General features: G+C 41.8%; 1 protein-coding gene across 1 annotated transcript in view; it reads left to right on the plus strand.

Annotated features, from left to right (window-relative positions):
- The window catches only part of LOC104349712 (gamma-aminobutyric acid receptor subunit rho-2), a 34,045-nt gene extending 25,396 nt beyond the window's left edge, over window positions 1-8,649 (plus strand). The window contains exons 5-9 of the mRNA XM_086461384.1: window positions 2,856-2,938; window positions 4,096-4,236; window positions 4,482-4,634; window positions 6,680-6,876; window positions 8,341-8,649. Of these exons, the coding sequence (XP_086317510.1) occupies window positions 2,856-2,938; window positions 4,096-4,236; window positions 4,482-4,634; window positions 6,680-6,876; window positions 8,341-8,649 (883 nt within the window). The remainder of the gene's footprint in view (window positions 1-2,855; window positions 2,939-4,095; window positions 4,237-4,481; window positions 4,635-6,679; window positions 6,877-8,340) is intronic.
- Window positions 8,650-14,451: the final 5,802 nt, after the last annotated feature.

A 14,451-nucleotide genomic window follows, 5' to 3' on the forward strand; every position in this document is an offset into this window, starting at 1 on the left:
TTTTAGATAAAAATTATGTCCTCCTTATGTCACAGAGACCACTTCAAGCAGCCAATAGGTGCTGTTAATTTTTATTTTTCACCTGTGATTGCCAATAGATGATGATATTTTCTGTTCTTTGAGAACAATTTTTATTTTCCAGACTGTTTTCCACCTTTTCAGACAATACTTTTACAATCCTTTTTTGTGTGCTTATCAATGACATCTCAGGATGTCTCCAGTTTCTGTTTACCCCATCTGCACTTCAAAAGGGCTGGCTGTGCTTCTCAGGGACGTGTCTGGTTCCTAGGCTGGCAGGCCTTTCTCCATCAATATTTTTCAGCAGACATTTTCTTTTGCTCAGTAATTTCCCCTTTCTAACCAGGCCATCTCTACGGCTGCTCACATCAGCATCCCGGCAGATTTCATTTCCTTCAGATGAATGGAAAAAGAGATGCAGAGAAAAATACATTGCCAGAGGAGAAAAGCTCAAGAGCCCAGACAAAAGGACATTTCCATAGGACAGAAAAAATGCTCTCAGTGTACAGTGACCTTTGAATGCTTTGTAGCCAAGGATTTCTGTTCTAGGATCTTTCTGGAACTTATTCACTTCAGCTATGGTAAAATAATTCTCAAAAACTCAGAAAGGCTGTATATAAAGTTTGATTCAGGAGGTTATTTCTCTTTGAAGACTGAGCACAGTGGGCAACATTGTCCGAAGTAGGAATATATCCCACTGAACCAGAGGGCTCTAAAGTTCACTGGTTTCATAGTCCAAATACAATTCTACTAAATTTACTTTAAAAAGCTCTGGACAAATTATTAAAACCACAAAGAAACATGTATGCGTGTAAGAAAGAGAGAAGGCACCATATGGCCACTTTGTTTTGCCTGGTCTTAATGACGAAAACCACATCTTGACCAAACACTTAGGAACACTTTCCCTGTTTTGAATGCATGTAATAAATACATTTATTGCATGAAAGGTCTGATTGCCCACACCTTAACTAAGCCCCTAAAGACATTGTGTATTTTGTTAGAACTGGATGAGGATGAAGGTGCCATGTAGCAGGAAAGACAAGAAGGAGAAAGAAAAATGAAGGAGGAGGTTAGATGTAAGCTTGGGTCAGCACTGGGAGGAGATGAGCAGGAGGAGGGTAGGAATGTTTTTGACAGATGTTGCTTGGTGGAACTGAGTATCGGTTTCCATTGCTCATACTCTGCAGCTCTCGTGCTGAAGCCAGCAGCATGCCACTTGTTAGCAGTACCCAGCAACCAAAACGAAGTAACAAGTATTTTTAATGGCAAACATTGTCTCTGGTCAGATCTGCTCATTTGCCCACGTGCAGAGTATTTACTTTCAAAATTTTCTGTGAGCTGTCAAGGAGGTGATGTGACTTTCTAATGTTACCTGCAAGAGAGAAGGATGTGAATTAACCACAGCTGACCACACAAGAGTTAAATGGATAATTTGGTACCTAAACCACAAGAAGAATGAGAATCTGCACGGTATTCGGGCCTGGTGGTGTTTAGGATACTCAGAACGTGATCTGGCTGACCAAGCATGGGTGTCCATTGGTGCTGGAAATGCCCTCAGGTGTCTTGAGGTGTCTGCATGGGGTTGGCACTGGGCTGAGGGACCTTTCGTTCCTCATTTGGGCCTTGACCTTTCAAGGCCACCGGAACACTGCACTCTAATCAGGGAATACTTTATTGATGTTCTGAGTTTCTGTGCTGTCCCTGACAAATGAATTGTTAATGACCACGTGTTGTGCCACAGTTTAGGTGACCCCAATGAAAGAAAATAGCACATTATAACGGGACTGAGTTATAAAATGCTTAAATGCTGCACACAAATAGGGGAAGTCATTGCTAAAGTATACCTTCTACAGCATATCCCAAAAAGCTTCTTTGAGTTTTGCTCATATGGCAAAATTTTGCTCAAGTTTTATGGTCAAAATGAACAGCGTGTGCTTTTCAGGGGCGATCAGTGTGTAGGTCAGAGTAGGATTTGGATCACAATCCCTTGAACAGAAGAAAAGTTCTTTATCAACATCTGCAGTGAATCTAGTAAATGGTCATGGCCAACGTAAGTCGGCCTCTGAAACGATGACTCACAGCTGATTTGCCCCTAGTAAATCAGGAGCTCCACTGCAAATCTGTCCACAAGAGACAGTTCACCCGCCCTCTGGAAAACTTGTTACGTAATCTTGTGCACAACTGGACTAATTTAAAAACTGGATCTGTGATTGCTGCAGCTTTTTAGCTGACATGAACTTAACAGAGGCAAATCTCACTTGTTGAAAAACAGCTGCACCCATTTTACATCCCCTGCCCCAGAAATACACCCCCCAGATTAAAAGAATTTAATCGAGGACTCAGAGAAACTGCATTTGCCTTAATAACGTATATACTGGAGGAATTTTGTGTCTTGCAATGAGGATAGTCATGTTCCTCAGGCTTGAGTCATTGTTGGGGTGACTACAAAGGGAACTGAGCAATTGGGAAACCTTATTCAAACTGGACATAAGGGAACCTTTGAAAGTAGTTGGTGAAGCTATTTTGTGTTGTTGCCTTGTAAGGAAATAGTTGGATATAAAACACAGTGGAATTATCTGTGCTGACGTTAGTATTACTGTAATGTCCAAGATAGTGGTTTAGTTTCTTGATAGATATTGAAATTACAGCTTCCTTTAGAGTTTCTGTGTATAATCCATCTCACTTGGACTTGGAGAATTGTTAGGCATTTTCCTGGGGATTTTATGCTAACATTATGCATAATTGTTGGCTTTAAAGCTGCAGAATGATTTATCTGTGATACAATCTCCCTTCATTGCTCCTCATGAAAACCAACGTTTCTCATTTTTGACTTCTAGGATCACAGTGACAGCAATGTGCAACATGGACTTCAGCCGCTTCCCCCTGGACACTCAGACATGTTCCCTGGAGCTGGAAAGCTGTACGTTGTGTCTGTCTTTCTAGTTGGACATGCTCCATGGTTGGCTGCACAAACATAGACTGGACACATTTCAGAATACAGTCTATTTTAGAGCCTGACGAAATAGTTCATCAGATGTATTAATACCGTGTTGTATATCTAGCCCTTATGCTGCAAGATGGGAGTTTGCAAGCAAAGCGTTTTAGTAGATGGCACTTTCAAAAAAGATTGCCAACATAAATGTTCAACATACACAGGTTCTCAGCAACTTGCTGATGAGAAATCTGGGGGAGAAGCTTTGCTCTGTTCATTGCTTCTGATGGAAAGGTGATGGTTTCAAGGGTCACAATAAAAAGTTCATTGTAACGATCATTGATTTTCTCTGAATTTCATCACCAATGTGGTTTATATATGATATAATCCTGATCCTGCAAACACTGTGACCTGGGATCAGCTTCTTTGGGAAGGAGTTCTGTGGAGAAAGTGAACAGTAAGATTTTCGTGCCTGTTCAGTAAAATTTCTCCAGGGTGAGGCAAGACTAACATCTAGTTGTTTTGAGGTCCTCACAGCTATTTAACTGAAAATTTTTGTTTACAAACAACAGAATCATAGGGTAATTTAAGCTTGTCTAGAGGTCAGCTGCTCCAATACCCTGCTCGGAGCAGGGAGAGCTTTATAGTGGGTTGCTCAGGACTGCGTCCAGCTGGGTTTTGGACATCTGCAAGGTAATGGAGGCTCCACAACTTTTCTGTGCAACCTGTTGAAAGGTTTGACAGCCCTCGTCCTGAAAAAGTTTCCTTTTACCTGCTGGGAAAAAATCCTTTGCTGCAACTTGCATCCCTTGCCTCTCATCCTTGCGCTTTTCATCTTGGAGAAGAGTCTGAGAAAAGCCTGCTGCCATCTTCTTTATGACCCCCAGCAGGGCAGCAGTTAGGTCCCACCACAGACTGCTCTTCTTCCAGCTGAGCAAACCCAGTTCGCCCAGTCCCTTGCCTGGATTTTTGTTGTTGTGGTTATAGTATATCATATGACAAGATCTTTTTAACTTGCTCTTGTTAGCAAACTTATTTGTGGCATTACTTCATGTCAAAGATGTCTTTGTGCTTGTTAATTTTGACTGGGTTTGTTTCTCCTCCAAGCCAAAGTCACAATACATCGCGTTTCTTCTTTCCCTAAGATGCTTACACTGATGAAGATCTGATGCTGTATTGGAAAAATGGGAATGAATCTCTGAAGACTGATGAAAAGATTACTTTGTCTCAGTTTTTGATACAAAAATTTCACACTACGTCGAGACTGGCTTTCTACAGTAGCACAGGTATTGGCCTTTTCTGATTTAATGCTATTGCTAAACCTAATGCTGTATTAACTACTTGTGAGAGAGCTCTTGGGATTACATGTCACTGAAATGTAGTCTCCACTGTCTGGACAACACATGTTTTGAAAGATCAGTTTCTCTTTTCTCTACCCTTTAGAAATAAAAGATCAAAAGAAAAATCTTGTCTCTCTGTGCCTGCCATCCAGGCTGTTCTCACCGATTCTGGCTTTCCTCCTCTCTCAAAGGTTGGTACAATCGCCTCTATATAAACTTCACTTTACGACGACACATCTTCTTCTTCTTGCTCCAAACCTACTTCCCTGCCACCCTTATGGTCATGTTGTCCTGGGTGTCCTTCTGGATCGATCGCCGAGCAGTTCCTGCCAGAGTCTCTTTGGGTGAGAACAACTGCAACAAGCCACGACTGTGTGAAAATCTTTGAATGTGAAAATTTTGTCAGGAAAGGAAACTATTCTTTTTGATGGTTAAAGATACTGGACAAGCAAATGTTTGGTTTGGATGATGGTTAATATAATGTAAAACTTGCAGTTTGTCTTAAGTCCTTCATTGCTAAACAGTCATCCTGATCTATACTTAGCTTAGGACAGAGAGGGATGTGGTTTTAAAAATAAAGTTGGGCAGAGAAGAGAGGTTTCAGTATTTATGAGCCAATGAATCAAAAATTTTCCCCATTGTGCAGTCCTGCAGTTCTGACACACATCGCCATCGGTGAAGGTAGAGTTTTACAGGAGTTTAGGCCTCTACAGGGAGTTAAAGGCTTCTGTTAGAGTTTTCATGAGTGCCTTTCATGAGCAGGATCCTGTCATGTCCCAGCTGCCACAGCGGGTATCCTAGCTAGGTCTTCCCAACCAGTCAGCACTAGTGCTGTGGCTGGTGGTTTTCTCCAGGCTGCCTGTAGGGAGCTGATGTGGCACATCTTCACAAAGTTGGGAAAGAAAGGCAGCAAGGATCTAGTCCTATCAGCACCTGCACACTTAGGTGTCCCTCCATCTGGTGTGCCCCTGGGGACACTCAGGGCATCTCTGGAATATCAGGTTTCAGACAACAGCAGGGCAGTGAAGGGAACGGGGCTTTCCTCTCACATCTGCAGGGCTGAGGATGAGAGGCCACCAGCCCCAAGGTGAGGCGGAGGTTGTGTTTCTCCACTTCCAAGGGGCCCTCGCACTGAGGGTCCAACGTTTCTGGGGTAGGGAGGTCTCTCATTTGAGGGAGTGGGAAAGCAAAGAAGGAGCTGCTTGAAAATCCTGTGCACAGCAATCTACCCCTCCGGACACCTAAAACCGATCAGGAGGAGCTTTGTCTACATCAGGACTGGAAGAAATTCTTTCGGCTGAGCATAAAGAGCTGAATTATTTATCACTCCATGCATAGGTTAGAGGAAGGCAAAAACGTGGTAGGAGAAAATCTCTGAATGTTAATATGTAAGGCTTCCAATACTAAAAGCATAAACCCAGTATTTTAGCCCACAAGTTTGTCTCACTTAGAGAGCTATGCATTGCAGCAAACATACAAGAAGAGGCAGGCAAGAGTCTGCTCCACCGAAATAAATGTGTTTGGTGGCTATTATTCAAAAAATATTAGATCCTGACGAAAAGTGAACAACAGTAGCTGTGTTTACAGTGGTCATTCTTTTGAAATGGCTGAAGTAACTATGAATGTTTTTTGGCTCTGTTTTCTCTACTGAAATGACTTTGGGAACTTGTAAATATCCTTCTCTCCATGACAATCCAAAGTATATACTATTTTGCAGGATTTTAACTATATCTGTCTCAATATATGTACACATTCACACACAGAGGTATGTATATAGACATAAATACACATGTGTTTAGAAACACATATACATGCACACATCTCTATATATAATACAGTGGTTGTTCAAAACTTTTTGATCCCCACAGCTTGAACTGTAGACAAATATGCCTGGAGGTAAAAACATAACACTTTTCTTTTGCATAGTTTCATGAAAAACATTTTATCATTATTGCACATCCCTTTTAGGATCAGTGATTTAGATCAAATCCTCTTTAGCTGTGACCAAAGGTCAATTCTAAGTTGCATTCTGGCAGTGCCTGTAACACAGATTGGTACAGCTAGGAAACAGGAGTCCCTGTCACCACTGGTCTTAGCAGACCTGGCTCTAAGCACAGTGTTAAAACTCTAGCAGTTAAGGAGGGAGTTGAATGCTGTTCCTAGCAAAATGATGGCTGCTCCACTGCTCCTCAAAACTAAACCCATCGTGCGCACAGAAGTGCAGGTAGTGAAACAGTTCTGCATTGGCAGGAGAGATACTTATCACAAATTTCTTTCATGTCTGATATCTTACAGAGCATCATTTGGAGCATAATTTCTGTTTTTCTTAAGACAAAAGCCTTATAGACTGTATGAGTCAGTAACACCTATTTCTCTCGGTTCTTTCCAGGGATAACCACTGTGCTGACCATGTCTACAATCATCACTGGGGTGAATGCCTCCATGCCTCGTGTTTCCTACATCAAAGCAGTGGACATTTACCTGTGGGTCAGTTTTGTGTTTGTCTTCCTTTCGGTGCTGGAATACGCAGCAGTGAATTATCTGACTACGGTGCAAGAGCGGAAGGAGAGGAAACTGCGGGACAAGGTGGGAAAAACTTTGTTTTGTTCATCCATTTTATTCTTTTTTTTCTTACAGCTGATCTGGTCTTTATATTGACTGGCTTGTGTCTATGAATGGGGAAACACTGACATCCATGTGTGTATAATTGGATCTGTTTAGACCACTCCCCCTCAGGCTGAATTGCTAACACCAGAAAAACAGGAGCTGGTTTCACAGGTCTTCACAGAAACATCAGAGAAGGGGAGAGTGTGGCCTTAACTGTGGAAGACTGCAACCTGGAACAGTGTGGGGATGACAAGAGGGGAAAGTATCAAATCTGATACTTCACTGCAGCTGCCACAATTGCTATATTTTTAAGCTAAAGGTGTTAATTGGAGCAAATTAATTTCCTCCCTCTACAGTCAGCTTCACTCCAGAAACTAGATTCAATGGATGTAATAGTGACGTTGTCCCTCATTACCAAACACAAACAACAGTCAGCCAAGTTTATGCTTGTACTTTTTAATGTGCTATGAAAGGTCTTATCCTGCATCCTTGGAGGTTTTCGAGACCTGACTAGATACAGCCCTGAGCAGCCTGGGCCTGCTATGAGTTGGGGTCTTTTCCAGCCTGAATTATCGTACAGATCTGTGAGCACTTCTTCTTTGTAATTAAACAAAACTCCATCACCTTTTGAACACTAAGGCTTGGGACCAATTTTTTTCAGTACTCACCCACCCAGAACATCACCATGTTTTACAGCTTCTTTCTTCCCATTAGGAACTCCCCACGTTAGTTCACAGGTGACATGGTCACCTATTGCCTTTGACTCTGGGAGATATCTGTATCATCAGCCTTTCAGAAATGCCATTGCACACATCATCTTTCATATGATTTGACCATGATATTTCCCCCTCCAAATGACTCTGTTGGCTTTGCATGTCCTTCTCTTCCCCTTGCACTGTTTCCTATGACTTCCTTGAAGTACGGAATAGACCACCTATGAGCTCAATACCTTTCCTAATTGACATCCCATCAAAAATTTAGTTAGATACATTTTAAAAAGTGTCTGGAATAAATTCCACAGACTCCTGTGACAAAATTTTCCAATGGCTTTCTCCAAGGCCTCCCATAACATGTAGTAATTTCCACAGACAAAACTGCATCTTGTGCTTGAATATTTATAAACAAAGATTGCAAAATAAGGAATTTCAAGACAGCAAGGCTGAACAAAGCTAGCCAAGAAAACCTTTTGGTTAGTTTTTATGTCTACTAAAGCTTTTTTCTAATCTTTTCTGAAGTTGCTTGTCCAAGCAGTGTAGCTAAACTACATCTCTTCGGAACACAAGCAAAAAACGTGACTTTTTTGTTCAAAGGGAAATTTACAGTATCTCAACTAAAATTTCAAGCTCAACTGTTTGCAGGTTGTCTGTTAATAGAAAGGCATCATTTCTGTTGATAATGTGTTCTTCCAGTGTTCAGCTTTTTTTTTTTTGTTTATGTTCCTAGTTTCCATGTACATGTGGAATATCTCATTCGAAAACTATGATGCTGGATGGAAACTACAGCGAATCTGATGCCAGCAGCCTGGCAGGATATACAAGAAACCAGATGGTCCCAGAGGAAGAAAAACAAGAAAAGATGGTTGTGCACTTAGCTATGAGCAACGAATCTCATTCATCAAGGAAGAGAGGCCCGAAGGGCCATGTGGGCTTGCGCATCATCCAGAACAGTCATGCAATTGATAAATACTCAAGATTAATATTTCCAGGCACCTATATATTTTTTAATTTGATATATTGGTCTGTCTTTAGCTAAGCATGCTGGCCCAGCAGTGACTGAAGCAGAAGACATTTACAAAACTTTCTTGTTGGTTCTTTTTCAGTCTAATCTGGATGCAAAGCCAGAAAACTGATTATTTTATTGCTTCTTTGGAGGGTAAAGGGGAGGACACATCCTCCAGTGGGCAACTCCATGCACAGTCATCTTGGAGGAACCTGCTGTGCTGGTTGCTTTCCAACCCACACCCCAGCTCCTGTTTGCTTTATGACACATGTCATTTCTCATACTTGAAAATATGTACTCACTGTTCACCCAAAAGGTGCTGTATGTTCATTTGGGGCCGGCCATGCTGGTGATGCCTGCTGTGCAATGGACAACCAGAGACAGTGCTCACGTGGGCTGCCAGGGATTAGACTAATTCAACTTGCAAGGGGAGGTCTGGACAGTGCGTCTCCTGTAAGGGAACTGAATGAGGCCTTTCCTTTTCAAAATCTCTGCTTTTGAGCAAATCCTTTTAATTTTCTTTGGCATATGAAGATCACATTTCTTTCCATTGGTTTTTGCAGAAGACCTCCTTTTAGGGTCCAAATTCTACTTTCTCTGGATACGACCTTCATCCATGATAGGACAGTTGACTGGCCAGGATCAACAGGATTGGTTACAGAGTGCAGGTGGTTCGTTCAAGTCAGTGGTCATTATTTTTCCCGATTACAAGTAAGGAGTGATGATGAAGCAGAGCAAAGAAGCCCACAGACTCACAGAAAACGGCTCCCAGGGTATACGGGTAGTGAAAACAGGGAGGTTTAGGCATGTGTTCTCCATATAACGTGAGCACAGCACATGATATGTAGCTCCTGGCCTCTAAAGTGTGAGGGGAAGCTTATGTGTAGCATGTACAATCAACTCATGGTGAATGGGCAGTGTCTCTGGGACCGTCACTTTCTCTCTCCAGAAGCAGAAAAAACAGTGTTGAGGGCAGCACTGGTGGCTTTCAAGGATTTTCCTTATCCCTGTGAGGAAAGTGCAGACCACAGAGAAACTGTATGTCCCAATGTGCCTCTCCCAATCAACACATTGTCCTTCAGGCATTATGGATCAAGAGGGAGAGATATCTGCCAGAACCTCTCTCTGCAGAAACATAGGCATGTCAGAGATTAAGTGGCCAAGAATAATACTGTGCAATTCAATGAGACTCTGTCTGGCCTCTGACTCTAAGGTTGATGTAAGTCCTTTGAAGTTGCTGGAGAGCATGGTAACAAGATTCCGTGCTTGGCATTTCATTTTTCATCCTGTGATATCTCCCTTTCCTTTGCTAACAACGCTGACAGCAAAACCCAAATGTAGAAACATGATAGCAACAAGACAGTGATATCCAGGTTTGCATGCTCCTTATTTTTAGAAAACACCGTGACTTTTTGGCTGTGGTAGAGATTATGTTCATCAAAGCTTCTGGTTTCCAAGCTCAAACTCAGCAGGGTGAGTAGAACATGAAGAAGACACATGACTGGGGTTAGAAGCAGGATAAGATTGTTACATATCTGACTGGATGTGGGCCATGAAGATTCAGATGAATAACAGAAAAGAAATCAAAAATGCTAATAAAACCGTAACTATTTGTTGGCATGTGAAATTTTCTGCTTACCATAGTGGTAATTCTTATGTCCATCTCATAGGATGTAGAAGATGGCAGGGAAGTGTCAACCCTAGGCTGTCAACAATACCCAGGTTTTCCCTTGTGCCTCAGATATTGCTGCCTAAGTCGCACTGATGGTTGCACTGATTTACTGGAAACAAAATTCTTGAGAGAAACTGAAATTAACTTTTCCCCTTTCATCAACCATGTTAATAACGGACATGAATGGAGTTTTGTCTGGTCGTAAAAGTGAGAAAATACAGCCCTGAAATCACTGGCAAGAAGAGGAGCCATGGGAGGACAGTATTTGAAAGAAAGGATTGCCCTGTACCCCAACCTGTCACTTCTCTCCTGAGCCACCAGGTCAGTGCATTTACCACACATCGCTCTTCTTGGAGCTGAAACCTTGACAATTCTCACATCGACAGGTGGAGATCACTACAATAAAGATGCACCAAAAATATTAAAGAAATAACCCATTCATCTTTTGAGAGGTTAAAGCCTGGACATAACAGTATGCATCCTTCAGCTTTAGCAGTTTTGAGTGTAAAACAGGAACCAATGCCATGGTTGGCTGCCGGATAGTGCCGCGAAGGGACCTTTGCTGGGGTAAGGCAGCAGAACTGCACTACGAAGTCACCAGTGCAGGGAATGAGAAACTCGCTTCCCGTGCCCCCCATTTTGCCAGCCTTTCTGCATTACCCATGGCACGTGCCATTTAACCTCCCAGTGCCTCGTCTCCTCTATCTGGAAAGTGGGGAGCAATAACATTTACCTACCTCATGAGGTGCCGAGGGGCTTAACTTGCTTAACTAGCATGTGTGTGGGGCACGGTTATGGTTTCTGAGCAGGTCATCCAGCGGGAATCCAAAAGTTTTTGTCTTAGTTACTAGGGAGTTCTTCAAATGTGTCCTCTGAATCAGTCCAGCTGGAAGAGAGTATCTCCCTTGCCTTATAATGATAGTAAGCCAGATAACTCATCTGCATTATAATGATATTAAACCAGAGACAAATGTAGCCCAACAGCTGAAAAAGTGAGCACTGTCAACAAATAATGCCTCCTGCCATACACAAAAAAAGAGTCGTCCTTGTGCTTTACTTTGCTGTTTATTACTATTATTACATCTGCTGTTCCCTTAGAAGTTATGTGGTGACAAAGACAGTCCTTTAGATCCTATCATCTTTTCACTAGTGCTGCCTCTAGTTTAAATGCTAGCTAGCTAATAAACATCTTTTGGAGAGGCTACCCTACTATTATTTTATATGCATGTGTACATAACGGATAGAGATTGGTGTCTGTTTCTACCAGACACAATTATACGGCCTATCAAACCATCACGGAGGGTATTTTTCCATTAAAGGAAAAAAAATCCTCTGTCTTAGGCACCACTTACACTCACTGTTCATTAAAACAATAGATGAAAAGTATAGGTGCAAATAAAACCAAGACATCTCCTTCAGGCAGAGTATGAATTGTATTTTTCTGCTTATTAAGAGGAGACTGTCTAGGCATGAAGCTAGAATATTTGAAGGGTGGTATTGAGAATGTATTTCACCTTTCATCTTCCCTGGATTACAAGAGACTCCATGAGCACTGTCTAACTTCTAGTTGCAAAATCCAACCAATCTTTTGAGAGACAGTGCCTGAAGCTAGGCTCTGAATACTGTTTGACGGATACAGCCCAATTCTGTGAAGCCCTGAGCATCTGGACAATTAACCTACTGAAGGACAGGATTTTCAGAAGTGTACAAGGGATCTGAGCAAATGAAGCCCATTCATGAACACGCCTTCTCTGAATAACCTGGTCCAACTGCAAAGAAAGAATATGTCGGCCTCGGTCATTCTGTGTCTGGCTCCACTGTACTTCTAACCAAATCATGTCTTTGAAAGAAAACAACTCTCTGTATAGCTATGTACACATATATATAATGTATACACAGGTAGAATATGAAAAAGGAAGACACTAGGACGTTTACCTATGTTAAATAGTATACATATGTGAAATTGCAATATATTCTATGTAAATTACCTTTTATTATGGCCAGAAACTTACTATGTTGAATTGAAAAAAGGTTGGTTTTGCCAGCCAAGGGCCAAGAAATGAGTTATTGGCAAAAATTATGGGTTTTCTCACATTTTCCTTCTGAAAAAGGAAGTATTGAAAAGTTTGCAAGAAAAGCTGATGTTAAACTGGTTATACAATGGGTACAATCCACTGTGCTGGTCGCTGTAATCAAACCTGCTAATAAAATAACAAATGGAAAGGGTGGAAAATAGTCCATTTCACGGTGTGAACTTTAAGATGTGATTTAAATCTGTTTGGGTATATGTTACCTGTGAGCTAATGCCCAGGAGTAAAGGATTTGAATAAACACCTAATTTCTAATTGATTTTAAATAAAAAGCATCTTGAAAGGTGGAAGAAATGTGGTGCAAGCATGCAAGTACTTTGAAGTACGCAAAACTCCTTGGGAAAACTGAGCCATTAATTACAGCTGTAAGCTACAGAGACCTTTTGTGAAAACTGCAGCCCACAACTGAAGAAATGTTAGTAATTACTTTGCATTTAAGGCCACATTTTCAAAAGCCCAAATGGCAGGTATGTATCTCAATCTCCATTTGACTATAAATGAGAACTTGTCATTTAATTCCTCCTTTGTGCCTTTGAAAAGATTGTCTCCACACTTACCATGGAAGATAAAACCACTCTGGGGTCCCAGCTGCCAGATCTCAGCTATTATCCCTAACCCAGACAATGGGACTAAAGTAAATGTGCACTCGTGAGACTGGTACCTGGACCACTGAATAATGGCTATTGTCTGTCAGATTTCCACAATGGAGAGATTACAGCAAGGTACAGTCTAAGTGAGATACTGCCCTGCTGAAATTTAAAGAACAGAAAAATGTATTTAAAAACCAGCAAGACTTTAGCACTATTAAAATTAAAATGTAATCCAGTCTCACACTAAGCTGATTAATTCCTTTGCAAAAATGACATTTGAAATAATGTATCGGGGTCATTACTTTCCTGGTCAGAGGAATCACCATTTCAGACGAAGCAAGAAGACTGTGGAGGGAAGTTGTTCACGAGCAGGGGGTAAGGTGCTGCTCTTGGCATCTGGCTCTTGGGGCGGTGTAGGGGGTGACCCCAGGCTGAGCCTGGAACCAACTTTTCCAAGGCACTTGGTGCCTGGGCATCACACATCACCATGTGGCACACTTTGATTTGGGCAAGAAAAAGCTATTTTCTTCTGGGAGCTAGGCTTAGGCTGGCTGTGGGCTGGCGTCTGAGGCAGGGGGACCTTGAAAGCCAAGCAATATTTCACCCACAGCTGTCCACAAAATTTTCTCTAAATAAATCATGCCTCATGTCACTGACTTTTGATGCTAGCCTGCGTTGTACCCATAAAAGAAGATCCCCAAAGCAGGATAGCCCCGCATTGCCCACCCCTCAGAGAAACGAGCAAAACCCTCAGTAGATAATTTGAAGACTGATTTTTAGGATTTCCTACCTTTGAGAAAACACACAAGACTCGTCTCGTTCAGTGGTCCAAACTGGACTTCTCCCACGAGTCTTTTAATGGGCTCTGAGTGGGGATATGCACCCTTGCAACCTTAGAAATTACCTTAGGAAAAGTGCCTGGCAACGCAATCCATGCGAAATGTATATAAATGATGTGAGGGGAAAAAAAAAAAAAAAAAGGGGATTTTACTGCTCTACTTGTCATGCAGATTTATAGAAGAAAATTGTGTGTTTAGCTTAGAGGGAATTCGGAGAGGGAAATGAAAGGACAAGTTAATTGTAACGACAGTTTGAATTACTTGAACAAATATATTTTGGGAAATGGGACGGAACATTAGAGCTGTAAAATTCTCTAGCCTCCTGGCTCTTTCCATTTTATCTAGATTTTTATTAGGGTCCAAATTCATTTCAAATATGAAATTTTAAACCTTTCTTATTAAGGTGCATAACAACCACACTTTTATAGGTACGGCTGGGAGGAGACCTTCAGTGCCATGTGCAGGCTGCAATTGCAGCAGCTTCCAAGTAAAAATACTTTTTTCGTCTAGAGTTTCAGGAGAGCTGCAATTCTGCAAAATGGGAAAGGCAGAGTTATTCAGCCATGAGGCAGGCAGACATGGCAGCCTCCGAGGAGCTGGACAAGAGAAAGACGGTATCATTTGCACCAGATAGTTGCCTCAGC

The sequence above is a fragment of the Leptosomus discolor genome, chromosome 2 (genome assembly GCF_034619465.1).
Source record: "Leptosomus discolor isolate bLepDis1 chromosome 2, bLepDis1.hap2, whole genome shotgun sequence".
NCBI lineage: Eukaryota > Metazoa > Chordata > Aves > Leptosomiformes > Leptosomidae > Leptosomus > Leptosomus discolor.